At 35.1% G+C, this 13,207-nt stretch overlaps 1 protein-coding gene across 2 annotated transcripts; it reads left to right on the top strand.

Annotated features, from left to right (window-relative positions):
• The first annotated feature begins 2,169 nt into the window (after positions 1-2,169).
• On the top strand, positions 2,170-12,209 carry tmem98 (transmembrane protein 98). 2 transcript variants are annotated; one of them, XM_023278738.3, is made up of 7 exons: positions 2,170-2,328; positions 6,134-6,336; positions 8,363-8,494; positions 8,861-8,894; positions 9,189-9,304; positions 9,383-9,442; positions 10,832-12,209. In XM_023278738.3, exons 2-7 carry the CDS (start codon positions 6,206-6,208, stop codon positions 11,031-11,033), a joined length of 675 nt encoding a protein of 224 aa, XP_023134506.1. In that variant the 5' UTR covers positions 2,170-2,328; positions 6,134-6,205; the 3' UTR covers positions 11,034-12,209. The 2 variants fall into 2 exon arrangements, with proteins under 2 accessions (XP_023134506.1, XP_023134508.1); XM_023278740.3 differs by having other exon boundaries at positions 2,177-2,328; positions 6,137-6,336.
• The last annotated feature ends 998 nt before the right edge of the window (positions 12,210-13,207 follow it).

The raw sequence follows: 13,207 nt of genomic DNA, 5'->3' as shown, positions 1-13,207 counted from the left end.
GTTCTCTTCATGCACTGTTTTGGGAAATCTGCATTTGTGTGATCTATGCTTATGTTCTTCCTGCCACAATGATTACATTATTAATTCATCTAGAACAGAGTCAGAGTCCAGATATTTTTATTTACTGTCTTAGATTTGTGGTTTTATTTTTTTGATGCTCTTTGAGACATTTCTTACAATAATTCTATAATTCCAATATTTGGATATTTTTAAGAAGTAACGATCTACTTATCATCTTAAAATTAAAAGACTAACTACATCAGATAATAATTTGTCCAAAAAGGTAATTATTGCGACAGTTTTACCTCTTACTCAGATATATTATACTAAAGCAATATTCATAGCATGTGGACCAGCTGGACCAGAGATAGTCTCTGATTTACCTTTCGCTGTCTGAGCTCTGCATGCCTTCATTTCTTTCTCTCTGTCTGTACTCTTCCTCCTCCATCTCCTCTCTGGGATGATCTTCCTCCTCTCTTCTTTTAGGCTGGGAAAAGCTGCTGGTGGTTCCCTTCCTCTTCGTTCTTTACTGTCTCCTATAAGAATCACACTGAATGAACTGTTTTTTCCTTTGATAATTTTCATTATTAACTATGATACAATCTGATGTGTACAATTTAAACCTTTAAAGAGATACTTAACATGTAAACGTTTTTTCAGCTGTAAACTAAATGATATGACTGTACTATGATGAAGCACATCAATGTTGGTGTTATTATGACCTTGACACCAAAATTACAAAGAAAAAAAAACAGCATTAAACAAGCAGGATGTAGTTTTCAAACAGTGCATGAAAACCTGGTGTGACTTGGGGTTTGGTTACACTTTAATGTCATGTAAAGTCTGAGTGAATGTGTGATTTCTTTTGACTTACAGTCTGTTGTCAGAACCACAGGTTGTAATTATCAAAAAACGAGAGAAAAACTTCCACAGACGATCCCCCACCATCCTTCTGTGGCTGTTCTCTAACATTAGCGAGCTACAGAAGTAAAAATTAGCAAGGCCCAGACTCACCGGAAACCGTGGCTCATCTTGCAAGCAAACACTTTGTGTGAATTTAGACACTATTAGCATTTAATATATTGTGAACAGTTATATTAGCATGTAGTCTAACCCAGTCTAACTAGTGTCTTACTGTCACACCGAAGTCCAGCTGTCATCCACATGACTGAGGTCTAAGAGCAGCTCCCTCAGGGGGTCATTTCGCCTAGTATCTGTAGCAGCATAGACTGTACAGGACCTTACGTCTACATGGTGCATTCGAAAGCACCCGGACATCGGAGATTCACTCGTTATTCGTCTTTCCTGGACTTTCGCTCTTTACGGCCGGCCACAACCTTTCATATAAATATTTTTGAATGAGATCATTCAGAACTGGGGTGGCAGCCGGGGTGGCAAGGCATCTTCTGGGGGTGGCAGTTGCCACCCTATGCCACCCCAGTAGATCCGCCCCTGCTTTTAAAGTATTTTTACTTTATTTTTTTTTTGCCATTGTCTACCACTTTAGATCAAAATTTAAATATTGCACTTTGTACTCCACTATATTTATTCAATATTTCTAGTTGCTTGTTGCTTTGCACATTCAAGTTATTCATGCAAAATACACATTTTATAAAAATACAAGATTTCAAAGATATCCATGACATTATAGAAGAGGATAAGATGAGATAACCAGTAAATGAATTGACTAAAACTTAAACCCAAATCTTCATCAGCTGCTATTTTACTTTGATGCATCATTCAATTAATTAATGTACATGCATGCAAAAATACTGAGCATCCAGTGATATAAATTGGTGTAAAGTTGCTCATTCTGCATAAAAGTGTCAAAAGTAGTGTAAGCAAGTTACTAATTTAGTGAATTTAATCAAATATTATTTTTGCACTAATGTGTGTGTTGTAGAGTAATTCTGTACATTTTCTTGAGTACTGTTATGTACAAGTCCACCTCTGACCCTTTACTTCCACTCTATGCGACTACAACATACAGCAGTGAGGTGACGCCACCTGCCGGAAACTAAACAAACACGTTTCTCTCTGGCAGCGGGAGCGCGCTTTACGCACACGCAGCTGTCGCCTTCCGGAGGCGCGTGGCCGCACACAAAGTTGCGGGGCGCGCACTGGGAGGTGAGAAAGCAAAGTCCGGTGATCCGTCATCACCACCGACAGCCGCGGATCCGCTTTTACCGGAGCCTTTACCGGCCGCTGCTGCTGGGCGCGTTCACGAGCAGGTCCGGAGATGTCGGTGCCGTCTCCGCGCTCCCGCTGGAGGGGCGAAGAGGGTTTTGTCTCCTTCCAGGAATCGACTAAAAAGGACAAAATGTGGAGGTAAGTGACTGGAAAACTGGTTCTTTCGAGTAAAAAGTGGTTTCGGTTCAACGTTAGAAGAGTCGACGAAGTTTAACAGGATTTAAACATTGTATGCAACTTTTAGATGTTGAAATATTCGATAAAATACACAAAAAATGTGCAACTCCAGTTTGACTTGTTTGTTAACTGAGGAAGCGAGAATCTGGGTGTGTTTTCACTTTTATGGCTTTTAGGAATTAATAATATGGTGGGAAATTTACATTTAGTTCGAGTCATTCATGCAGAACAGGGGCTTTTGTTAAAGTGTATTGTTCTTGTTGATCCCTCTGCTGAAGTAGCACTTCATTATTTTGTCAATTCTTTTAGATTTATGTCTATATATGCTAAAAATAGTTGTATTTAATACCAATTTCATAGTCTTTAGTGTTGTAGCCACTTAAGTTTTTGGTTTTACGGTGTTTTTCTGTCTTCTTTTGCACTGTATTTTTGATGTTGCTGGGAAAAATAGCAGAAAATGCACAAAAAAATGGATAAATCAAGTTTTAGTGCACTGATTGACCTCATTAAATCACAAAAATCAAGATGTTTACTGTTACTTTTTAGTTTTTTTCTTTATAATTAATTGATTAACGATTTTTCAGTAAAAGTTATAATAATGTGGTTTAGAAATAGAGTCAAAGTCCTGCACTCAGCTGCACATTTAAGGGAAAAGCATACATAAGCTTTAATATAAAAAAAATTATTTATTTTAATGTTGAAGAACCTTTTCACATCTTCACATGCAGTTTTTTAGCCTTGTTTTTTTTTGTTTGTTTGTTTTTTGTGTTCCTTGTGCAACATCTAAGTCTGAAGTGTAAATAGAGACTTAAGTTTTTTAAAAATGTCATTAAAAGTATAATATTTTCCCTTAAAATTGAGTAAAAATCAGTGGTGTTGCTCTGAATTACCACAGATGGGACTGAGGAATGTGGGAGCGACTGTTCTGCTCCCTGAAACCTCCAAACGTATTTCTTTTTCAGCTGTGATTTTCACAAAGTTTCGTCCTGTGCATCGGAGTTAGAAAAGCTGTGATTCAGGAGAAATCCCCGTATGATACGACGAGTGTAACGCAAATTAATCAGATTAAAGAATTACAGCATTCCACAGCAGAATCTCACATAATCGTCTAGGAAAAAAATGCAGCTTTACAATGTTGTAATGTTGAAAGTTCAGCCGCTTGCTGCTAAAATATGTAGAAAACTGCTGCTTGTGAACATCATAACTTAACAATTTAATTATATTTTACCTACATGGTTATTACAGAAGTAAAAAATTAAAGCTGTAAACTCTCCTACAGCAAACATTTCCCATAAAATTACAATAACTTACCAGAAATAATTTAGTTATTAATAAATAAGTAGCATTGCATTTTCACTGTATGTTTTCTCCTTAAGTATAATTACAAACTATTAGAAAATATCCCTTAAACATAAGAAAAATCAATGAAATACAACATTAATGCAATTAAAGCATCCAATTTGAATGTTGTTATATTTTAAATAACAGCAAAAATATTGTTATTTTATAGACTTATTTAATCAATCTACAATATGTGGATATAAATGTCAAGATTTCCATTAGAAAAATGAAGAAATTTTATATTAGCATTCGAATGTTCTACAATACATGGCTATAAATTTCCAAATTTCTATGATAAAAACAAAGAAAATTTAAATTAACATTTAATGTACTGTCATTTAAATCTGCTATGTGATTTTATTTTACATATTTTACATTTTGTTTAAATTACTACCTATTTCCTTAATAGAAAAGAGCTCTAACTGTTAAATATAAATTATTAACTGTATTCATATTTGACACTGAATATTTCAGAATTCTACCAAATTTTAAGTCAAAGTTAAATATATTTCTTTATAAAAACGTGTGCTGTACAGTTAAAATAATAAAATGCAATAACTAAAGGACAAAACTAAATACAATTAATATTAAAATATTGAGAGAAATCAAAAATACAACACAATAATAGACAAGGCTCTACTTGAGTTAATGTGTTTTATTTTTTTCTTTTGTCTGTTTTGTTTTGCTAAATTAGGACTCAAAAATGTTTTAAAATATTTAAATATTTCATATAAAATGTTGGATTCTTGTAATGCAAGGTTACATAATTTGACTTTTTTTTTTTACAGCATATTTGTTTAAAAAATATTTTCTTGTATTTATTAAGAACAAAAAACACAAAAACAGATAATATCAGGCTTTACTTGAATTAATGTGTTTTTTGTCTGTTTTTTTTAACTAAATTAAGACTCTAAAATGTAAAGGAAAAAAGTCTAATCTTATTCCAAAATTATGATTTATTATAAATGAAAGTTATATAATTTCTCTGCAGTTTTATAGCAGATGTTTAAAATAATAATAATAATATTAACAATAATAATAAAATAAAAAATCATTTTCCTGTAGTTGTCAAAAGGAATGAATGGAAAAATACAACACAAAAATATAAAATAAATTAAATTAAGACTAAAATGTAAAAAAGGAAAAATATATCTTTTAAAATAAAAAAATTTTAAAAATTATTTTAAAATGATGGAATCTTATAAAGTAATCCTGGATAATTTGACTGGAATTTTACCGCAATGTGTTTAAAAAAGGATAATTTTCCTGTATTTATTAACAAGAATCAAAAATACAACATGAAAACAATGTCAGGCTTTACTTGAATTCATGTATTTTATTTTATTTATTTATTCATTTAGTCTGTTTTGTTTTGCTAAATTAGGACTCTAAAATTCTAAAATGCAAAAAAAAATCTTATTTTAAAATGACAGATTCTTGTGGTGTACAGTTACATAGTTTGACTGCAGATTTTTTCTTTTAAAAGATTTTATTTTCCTGTATTTCCTGTATTTATTAAGATGAATGAATAAAAAATATAACACGAAAATAGATGTTGTCAGGCCTTACTTGAATTAATCCTTTGTTTGGCTTTTTGGTTTTGTTTTACTAAATTAAGACTCTAAAAAGTAAAAATAAAAAATATATATTACAAAATTATGTATTCTTGTGATATAAAGTTACATAATTTGGCTCCACTTTTACAGCAGATTTGTTAAAATAAATGTTATTTTCCTGTATTTTACAAACATATTCTTTTAGTGTTAAAAACAGAAAAAATGTTCTGTGGTGTTTTGTTGTTTTTACAGTAAATATCTGTTTAAAAAAAACAATAAAATTTTACAGTGCAGAGAGCTGACAGCTTCTCTGCAGTTAGTTTGCAGACAAACAAACTCAGCAACAAGGTGTGTCAGGACGGTTAATGAATAACTGAACTGGTCAGAGGGCAGAAATACTTTACACTATGAGACAGAAGATAAATGTGACCTGAATTCAATCGTAGATGAACCCAATATACGTCAGAGGGGGCTTTAAACGGAGAAAATGTAAGAAAAGGTCAGAACTTGTCAACTCTTCAAGGTTCAGACTGTGTTTAAAATGTTGAAACTGCTAATCAAAGTGAGTCTTAACAAGCTGTGGACTTTGTGTACTTATTAAGATTAAAGAGGTATATTTGCAGTTTGTTGTTGTATTAACGTCCCTGATTATGCTAAATAGGTGCAAAATGAAGTGTAAGTTCACCTCCTGCACTCAGATAAAGATCAGTTTTATGTGTACGCTGTAGGAGTGCCATATTTAGAAACCTCTCTGAGGGATCAAAGGTTCGTTGTGCTTCAGCAAAAATGAAAATTCCCTCAGAAACATCCTCAAGTGTGCCGATAATGTCCCCAATCAGACTGAAGCCGCCGTTTAATCTCCTCCTCAGCAGATGAGCGACTGTTCGTGACCGAGCTCGGACAATCGGCCGACCCTGATTGGACTCTCTGCTGGCGTCGCCATGGAGACGGTGGTGATCGTGGCCATCGGGGTTCTGGCCACCATCTTCCTGGCGTCCTTCGTCGCCCTGGTGGTGGTGTGCAGACACCGATACTGCCACCCCCACGACCTGCTGCACCACTTCGACTCCAAGTCAGTGAATCAGCGCAAAGCTGCAAAATCTGTCTGCCAGCAGCGTTTATTTCTGTGGAACTTTAGTTCAGAGTTCTGTAACTTCTGCTGTAGTTTAAAACTCACTGAAATATCTGCAGGATTATTTGCGCTGGACTGTTTACATTCAGTTTACATTGTCTTAGATACACTCAGTGAGGTCTAATATGGAAAAATAATCCTGAAACAAATTCTGTTTCATGGTCATTTTTGTTGTAACGGAGTAGATTACAAGTACAATATGCACCTCTTCATATTCTTTGTGACTGGAATCCATTAACCTCCTCACTTAATGTCTTAATGTTTACATTATGGATACTTAACTATGCTTTTGTAGAATTACAAATTTACACTATTACAAAAAATATTGTAAATATGATAAATTAATGAAATGCAACTTAAATACATTTAAAGTACATCTTTTGAATGTTGCTTTCTTTTATTTAACAGCAAAATAATGTTAGTTTATAGAATTCTCTTATTAACAACAATATATATCAACAATATATGATTATAAATATCCAGATTTCTATTAGAAAAATGAAGAAAATTTTAATTAATATGTAAATTTTCTACAGTATATGACTATAAATTCCAAATTACCATGATAAGAATAAAAATTTAGAAAATTTAAAGTAGCACTTTACTGTCATTTAAATCTGCTGTATGTGATACATATATATGTGTGTGTGTATTTTTATTTTGTTTTGCTTAAATTACTACCAATTACCTCGATAGAAAGGAGCTCTAACTATTGAATTTAAACTTCAGTTTTTTCATAGAATTATTTAATCAATCTACAATATATGCCTGTCAGTGTGCAGATTTCTAATAGAACAATAAAGAAAATTGAAATAGCACTTGCTTCACTATCTTTGAAATCTGTGATTTCTGATAATTTTAAGTTTTTTTATGTTTCCCTCAATAGAAAAGATAGTATAGTATTTGACCAGTTTTGAATAAATTGATTAAAAGTGCAGTATGCACTTTTCTATATTCTTTGTCACTGGATTTCATTAATATCATCACTTAATTCCTTAGTTTTAACTGGCTTTTGTGAAAAATGACAATGATGGCGGCGGTGTACGGATTTAACGGTGTGTGTAGCAATACAGTCAGGCATGAATGATGTGGATGCTTTTTTTCTGTTCATAAAACATTGCAAACATACAAAATCAAGCCAAAGAATTTCACTAATAAATTGTCATCTTTATTCTCACTTTGAGCTCAAATTACAAACATTTCCAGGTATATAATAATACTTTAGTGGTGTACTAGAGAACGTTTACATGCTTTAATGTTAACAAAAAAAATCACATTATTTTTCACACTAGTTTTTTTCTTTCCCTGACTGACAGAAACACTCTGTTTTAGCTCCTGTCTCTTTAAGGCCAGCCACTTTTACCATTTATATGTGTTCTCATTACAGATATCTACAATTTAGCTGCAGAAATCCACAAATTCCACATGTATATCTGTAGCTGTAATTCCAATTTTAGAGAGTTTAATTCTGACTGTTTATGGTTCTAATTAAAGATATCCCTAACTTTGTTCCTTTTAGATTTTTTAACTAAATTTGAATTAGTCAGAATGTTATTGTAGATTTCTTAAACTTGAATTCTGCCTCTAAAAATGTAATAACAGATATCATGAATTACAAATGATGTATCACATAAAACAGCCATTTTAACCCTACGTCAGAGCAACCTGAGGCAGAATTTGCAGTAAATTTTGACCACAAGTTAAATCAAAGTAACTTTCAGGAAGGTAAAAACTCCCTTTGAAAGCTTTGTACATTTGCAGACCTTACATAGTTTGTCTTTTTTCTCAGCTTAGAGTCATAGTTTGGCACTAACATGTTAACAGGCCTAAAGGGAGGGTTTGTAAAACTAATGGAGATCAGTGCAGAGTTTATTCTCTTTTAGCTGATTTTGAGAACTGTTCAGTTGTTTCTAATTTGCATTCAGGTGTCCAGTGTAGTCTTTACTCATCTGTACTGTTGTTTCAGACCCACAGTGGATCTGATCGGAGCCATGGAGACCCAGAGCGAACCGTCGGAGCTGGAGCTGGACGACGTTGTCATCACTAACCCTCACATCGAAGCCATCCTGGAGAACGAGGACTGGATCGAAGACGCCTCGTATGTCTCAGTGGTGACGCTGTGGAATAGAGCTGCAAAGACTAATCAATTAGTTGTTACATTTTAAACTAGTTGCCCCCCAAAAAAAGCCTAAATTCTTAGATTCCAGCATCTTAAATGGGAATATTTTCTGTTTCTTTCCTCCTCTGTGAGAGTAAAGTGAATATATTTGGCTTGTGGACAAAACCTTTAGGAACTGTTGACATTTTTCACCATTTTCTGGCATTTTATAGAGCAAAGAACTAATCAGTTGATGGAGAAAATGATCATCAGTTGCAGCTCTGTTGTTGAATGACAGTTTTACATGTTGATGTTCCTTCTGCTGCTTTTTGTGATTGATGGTAACTTTAAATTCTCCTCCAACAGTGGTTTGGTCTCTCACTGCATCTCCATCCTGAAGGTAACACAAGTGTTTAATTACTGCTTTAGCTGAGTTTGAATTTGCTTTCCAGTAATTAACTGCAGCGATGTAATTTAGACTGCAGATAAGGGAGACTTATACTGTTTCAGGTTGATTTTTCTCACTAAAGTCGCTTGTTTTGTAGGATTTTATCTACCATTATTCATCTCGTACACAAACAGCATTGATAAATAAGTTGACAGGTTATTTAGTTTTTGTTAGAATTTGTTGTGTAGTTTGTAATTTGCTAATTTTCTTTAAAAAACAACTAACCGATGCTGCTTCCACATTCAGATCTGCCACACTCTGACCGAGAAGCTGGTTGCCATGACGATGGGCTCGGGGGCAAAAGTCAAAGCTCCAGCCAGTCTGAGCGACATCATCACCGTGGCCAAACGCATCAGTCCCAGGTAACGCAACAAACGCACAACTCATCACAACTTTATATCAACACAGTGCGACACTGACCGACTGGGTTCTTCTCTCAGGGTGGATGACGTCGTCCGGTCCATGTATCCTCCTCTGGATCCCATCCTCCTGGACGCCAGGTAATGCACTTTCATTGATCAGTTAGACGCCTGGAGAAGCCGGAGGGGAGCGAATACACAACTGGATTTTTCCATAATGTAAAAATCATGCAGATATACAGAGAGACGGGAAGGCAAACGATCAAGTGTCACAAGAAAATAGATGCTTCTAGAAAAGCCTCATAAGCCAAAATGGATGTTTGAAATGTAATACAATCTTTCATGCGCTGCTCAGTCCCACATACCCATTTGGAGTTAGTTTATTCTTGATTTTAACCCTCTAAAATGTAAAATCCAGGTTTAAAAAGGCACGTTATCTTTAAAAAAAAAAAAAAAAGTCACCAAAATTACACCATTTATCAAAGTCAGAAGCTGTAAAAAACACAAAGAATCAGCAAATGTGCAACTTTTAAACTTCAAAATTGATTTAGCATATTCTGTAAAAAAACAAAAAATTCTGTGCTTTTTTTGCACACCTGTGAAGCTACTAGTAACTCAGCTGTGACCAACCGTCACGTGACAAAAATTGAGGGAGTTTTCAGTTGAACTGCAGGCAGTGTTTACACAGAGCAGAGAGGAGACAAGTAAGAAAACAAATAAAAAATCTAAGTTTAGTATAGTGCAGAATATAGTATAGAGGCACCATTTCCCCAGCATTAATTACAGTTGTGGATGCAAAAATTGCCATAATTACACCATTTTTCAGAGCCAGTAATTGTAAAAAAATCAGGAGGAATTACTAGATTTTTAATTTTCTGGCGGAACTTGAGGTAATCGTGTGACTTTCGACATACTCATTCTACATTTTTCATTTAAAAAATAGGCATAAATCAATTGTTTTCACCAACCAGACTGTGTAAAGAATGAAAAATTCTCCTTTCTTGGCTGCAACCAACAGTCACGTGACAAAAACTCAGGGAGTTTGCGGTTGACCTGCAGGCAGTGTTGATAGAGAAAATTAAAATTTTTTTTAAAAAAATTAAAAAGTTGTCAGATATCTGTAGTGCAGAATATAGCATGAAGAATATAGTGCAGAACGTGCAGAATGTGCAGAATATAGAGTCACCCTTTTTTAAATATTGGTGGGAACTGAACTAAAATTGCCATAATTACACAATTTTTCCAGAGACAAATAGTTAAAAAAAAAAAAAAAAAAACCCCAGAAAGAATCGTCATTTTTAACTGTCAGGTGGAACTTGATGTAATCATGTAGGACGTTCATATTTATGGCTTATAAATTTAGTTTTACTGCACAGAATGCATTTTTAAGTTCTCCACAGAGGTGCAGGATTTTACATTGCAGTGAAAAATGAGCCCTCAGTGAGTAAATTGTGAAATAAGTGTTTTTCATCCAGCAGTAGCCAAAAGAAAGTCATTAAATGTGAGTGTTTTTGTCCTACTCTTCTTCAGGGCCACTGCTCTACTGCTCTCCGTCAGCCATCTGGTGCTGGTCACCCGAAACGCCTGCCACATGTCGGGCAGCCTGGACTGGATCGACCAGTCGCTGCACGCCGCTGAAGATCACATGGTGGTTTTACGCGAGGCGGCGTTGGCCTCCGAACCGGACCGAGGCATACCTGGAGTCGACGCTCAGCGAGAACAGGCCATCTGAAGCAAACACAGAAGCAAACAGCAGCAGCAGGACGGGGAAAATGTGCCAGTTTTATCCTTCAGCTGCCTCTTGATTGGATTGCCTCTGGATTGAACAGGCACATTTTCTGCTTTAAAACTAAGCACATAGGCCAAATTAACAAGGACACTCGTGAGCAGTAAACAGGCTCCTATTTCCACATCTCACATTAAAAAAAGCAAACCTTGGAAGATTTTAAAATCATATTTGCAACCACAAATGCTGGAGCTCGTTTTGTATTCGCTGCAGCTTCAGGTTAACATTCTTCTTTGTAGAGTCTTTGGAAATTTCTCCTCCAGTGTGCCATCACCCAGCGGTGGGCCTAAATCCAGTCTAACCAGTCACATGGAGGCTTAGTCAGCTAATCCATTCTGAGGAAAATAACCCCCATTAGTCAGTGAACCCAAAGAGGCTCCGGCTCAGCGGACCAGTGGAAGACTAACCGGACTTATTTACAATTTGTGGGACCAGCGTGACTCGTGGACAGTAGAAAACATCCCTCAGACACTCCTTCGCTGTTAGAAATCACCGGTCTGTGAGGTTTTATAGACCAGCAGCGCTAGTTTTAACCACATCAGCATCACAGTAAAAGGATTTTCCAGTGGTGTGAAGCACTTCTGGTCTCTGGTTTCTCCCCAGTAGCAGCATTTTCCAGGGAATGTGGTCCAAGAGTTCACAGATTAAAATATCTCATCACCAGCTGCAGTTGATGGATTGGTACGAACACGCAGTGATGGATGGGGAGGATGAATCCCAAACACATTGGTCATCCTCTGACTTTTTCAGTGGGTTCAAATGTGTCTCAACATCTTGGATTGTCATGAAATTTGGTACATATGTTTGCGTTCGCCACAGGATGATTTATAATATCAGATAAATTAAAGTCCCCCTCTGGCATTTGATTTAATCCCTATTAACTAAACCGGTTATCAGCCACATGTGTTCAAACTGGAGTTCGATTCTAAAATAAAGAAAATCTAGTTCATTGGAGATGAGCTGTGCTTGAAAATTGGACAAGAGTAGGTTTTTAAAAAATGTTATCAAAAATCAGTTCAGTCTCTTACAATCTTCATTATGACAATGTTGCCTGCTAACAGCTGATCTGTGCATCATTCTACCTCCATTTCAGATGAATTCTCATAAATCAGCATCTTATCACCTCTTTGACGATATGAATATAATTAAAACACCAATAAACAGTGAAAAACAGACGAAAGAAATACTAATAAGCTTTCAGGTCATGAGGATTCCTCATGTGCCTCACTAAAACTTTTGCTGCTGATAAGTACTTCAAGAGTTAAATCAGTCCAGTGTTAATATACAATCAACTTAAAACATATATTGTTTGCAGTTTATGATGTCTAATCTGACAGATAAACATCCATAAACCACTCAACATGTTTTCTGTTTTTCAAAATCAGGCTAATAATATCTAAAGATCTCAAACAGGTTATTCCATCTCAAATCAGGGGCCTTCTGCTCCACCATCTCTGATTTTCTTACCTAAACTTAAATGTTTAAAATGGTATCTGTAAAATTTTAGCTTAAAATATCAAATGTTTGCTAAGGTAAATTTGAATTTTTTTTGTGCATTGAAATTTGAGGCTGCTTGAATGACAGTATCTCAGGAATTAAGATAAAAGCCTGAAATTTCCAGAAGTATTTGTCATTATGTCATTCAGAATCTACAATATTGGACAAGTAGATCAAAAGTGTTCTGAAATATGAACAAAAATGAAGCGAACATGAAAAGTGAAACAAATTGAAACTGCAGAATTCAACTCGTAATTCAACTCAATTTTCTGAACCCCGTGTTGCTGCACGTCACAATAAAACAGTCGTTTCTGAGATACTGTCCCTCAAACACAGCCTCAAACTTCAAAGTGTGAAAAACTGAGTCAACAGGCAATTAAAAAAAATAATCTCAGAAACTATTTGATATATCAAGTATTTTTGATGAATATCCGAGTTGGTCAAGCAGAAATTGTTCTAAAACACATTTGATGATTTGAGACAGAATGACCCAAAACCGAAAAGTTTCCATCATATTGTTGAGCCAACATCTAAACCAATCAGCTGTTAGGTCAGGTGGAAGCATTTCCCATCATGCCCTGAAGGCTGTGCAACCGCTGCAGCGCAACTCTGGCAAATGACTC

The sequence above is a fragment of the Amphiprion ocellaris genome, chromosome 19 (assembly GCF_022539595.1).
Source record: "Amphiprion ocellaris isolate individual 3 ecotype Okinawa chromosome 19, ASM2253959v1, whole genome shotgun sequence".
Taxonomy (NCBI): Eukaryota; Metazoa; Chordata; class Actinopteri; family Pomacentridae; genus Amphiprion; species Amphiprion ocellaris.
The sequence above is the reverse complement of the archived record's forward strand: the minus strand, read 5'-3'. Positions and strand labels throughout refer to the sequence as shown.

Excerpts from the sequence above, each read along its gene's own strand:
- tmem98 (XM_023278738.3), top strand. The coding sequence starts at position 6,206 with ATGGAGACGGTGGTGATCGTGGCCATCGGGGTTCTGGCCACCATCTTC. Across the intron at positions 8,895-9,188 it reads ACTGCATCTCCATCCTGAAG|ATCTGCCACACTCTGACCGA; the intron begins GTAACACAAGTG and ends TTCCACATTCAG. Across the intron at positions 9,443-10,831 it reads CCCATCCTCCTGGACGCCAG|GGCCACTGCTCTACTGCTCT; the intron begins GTAATGCACTTT and ends ACTCTTCTTCAG.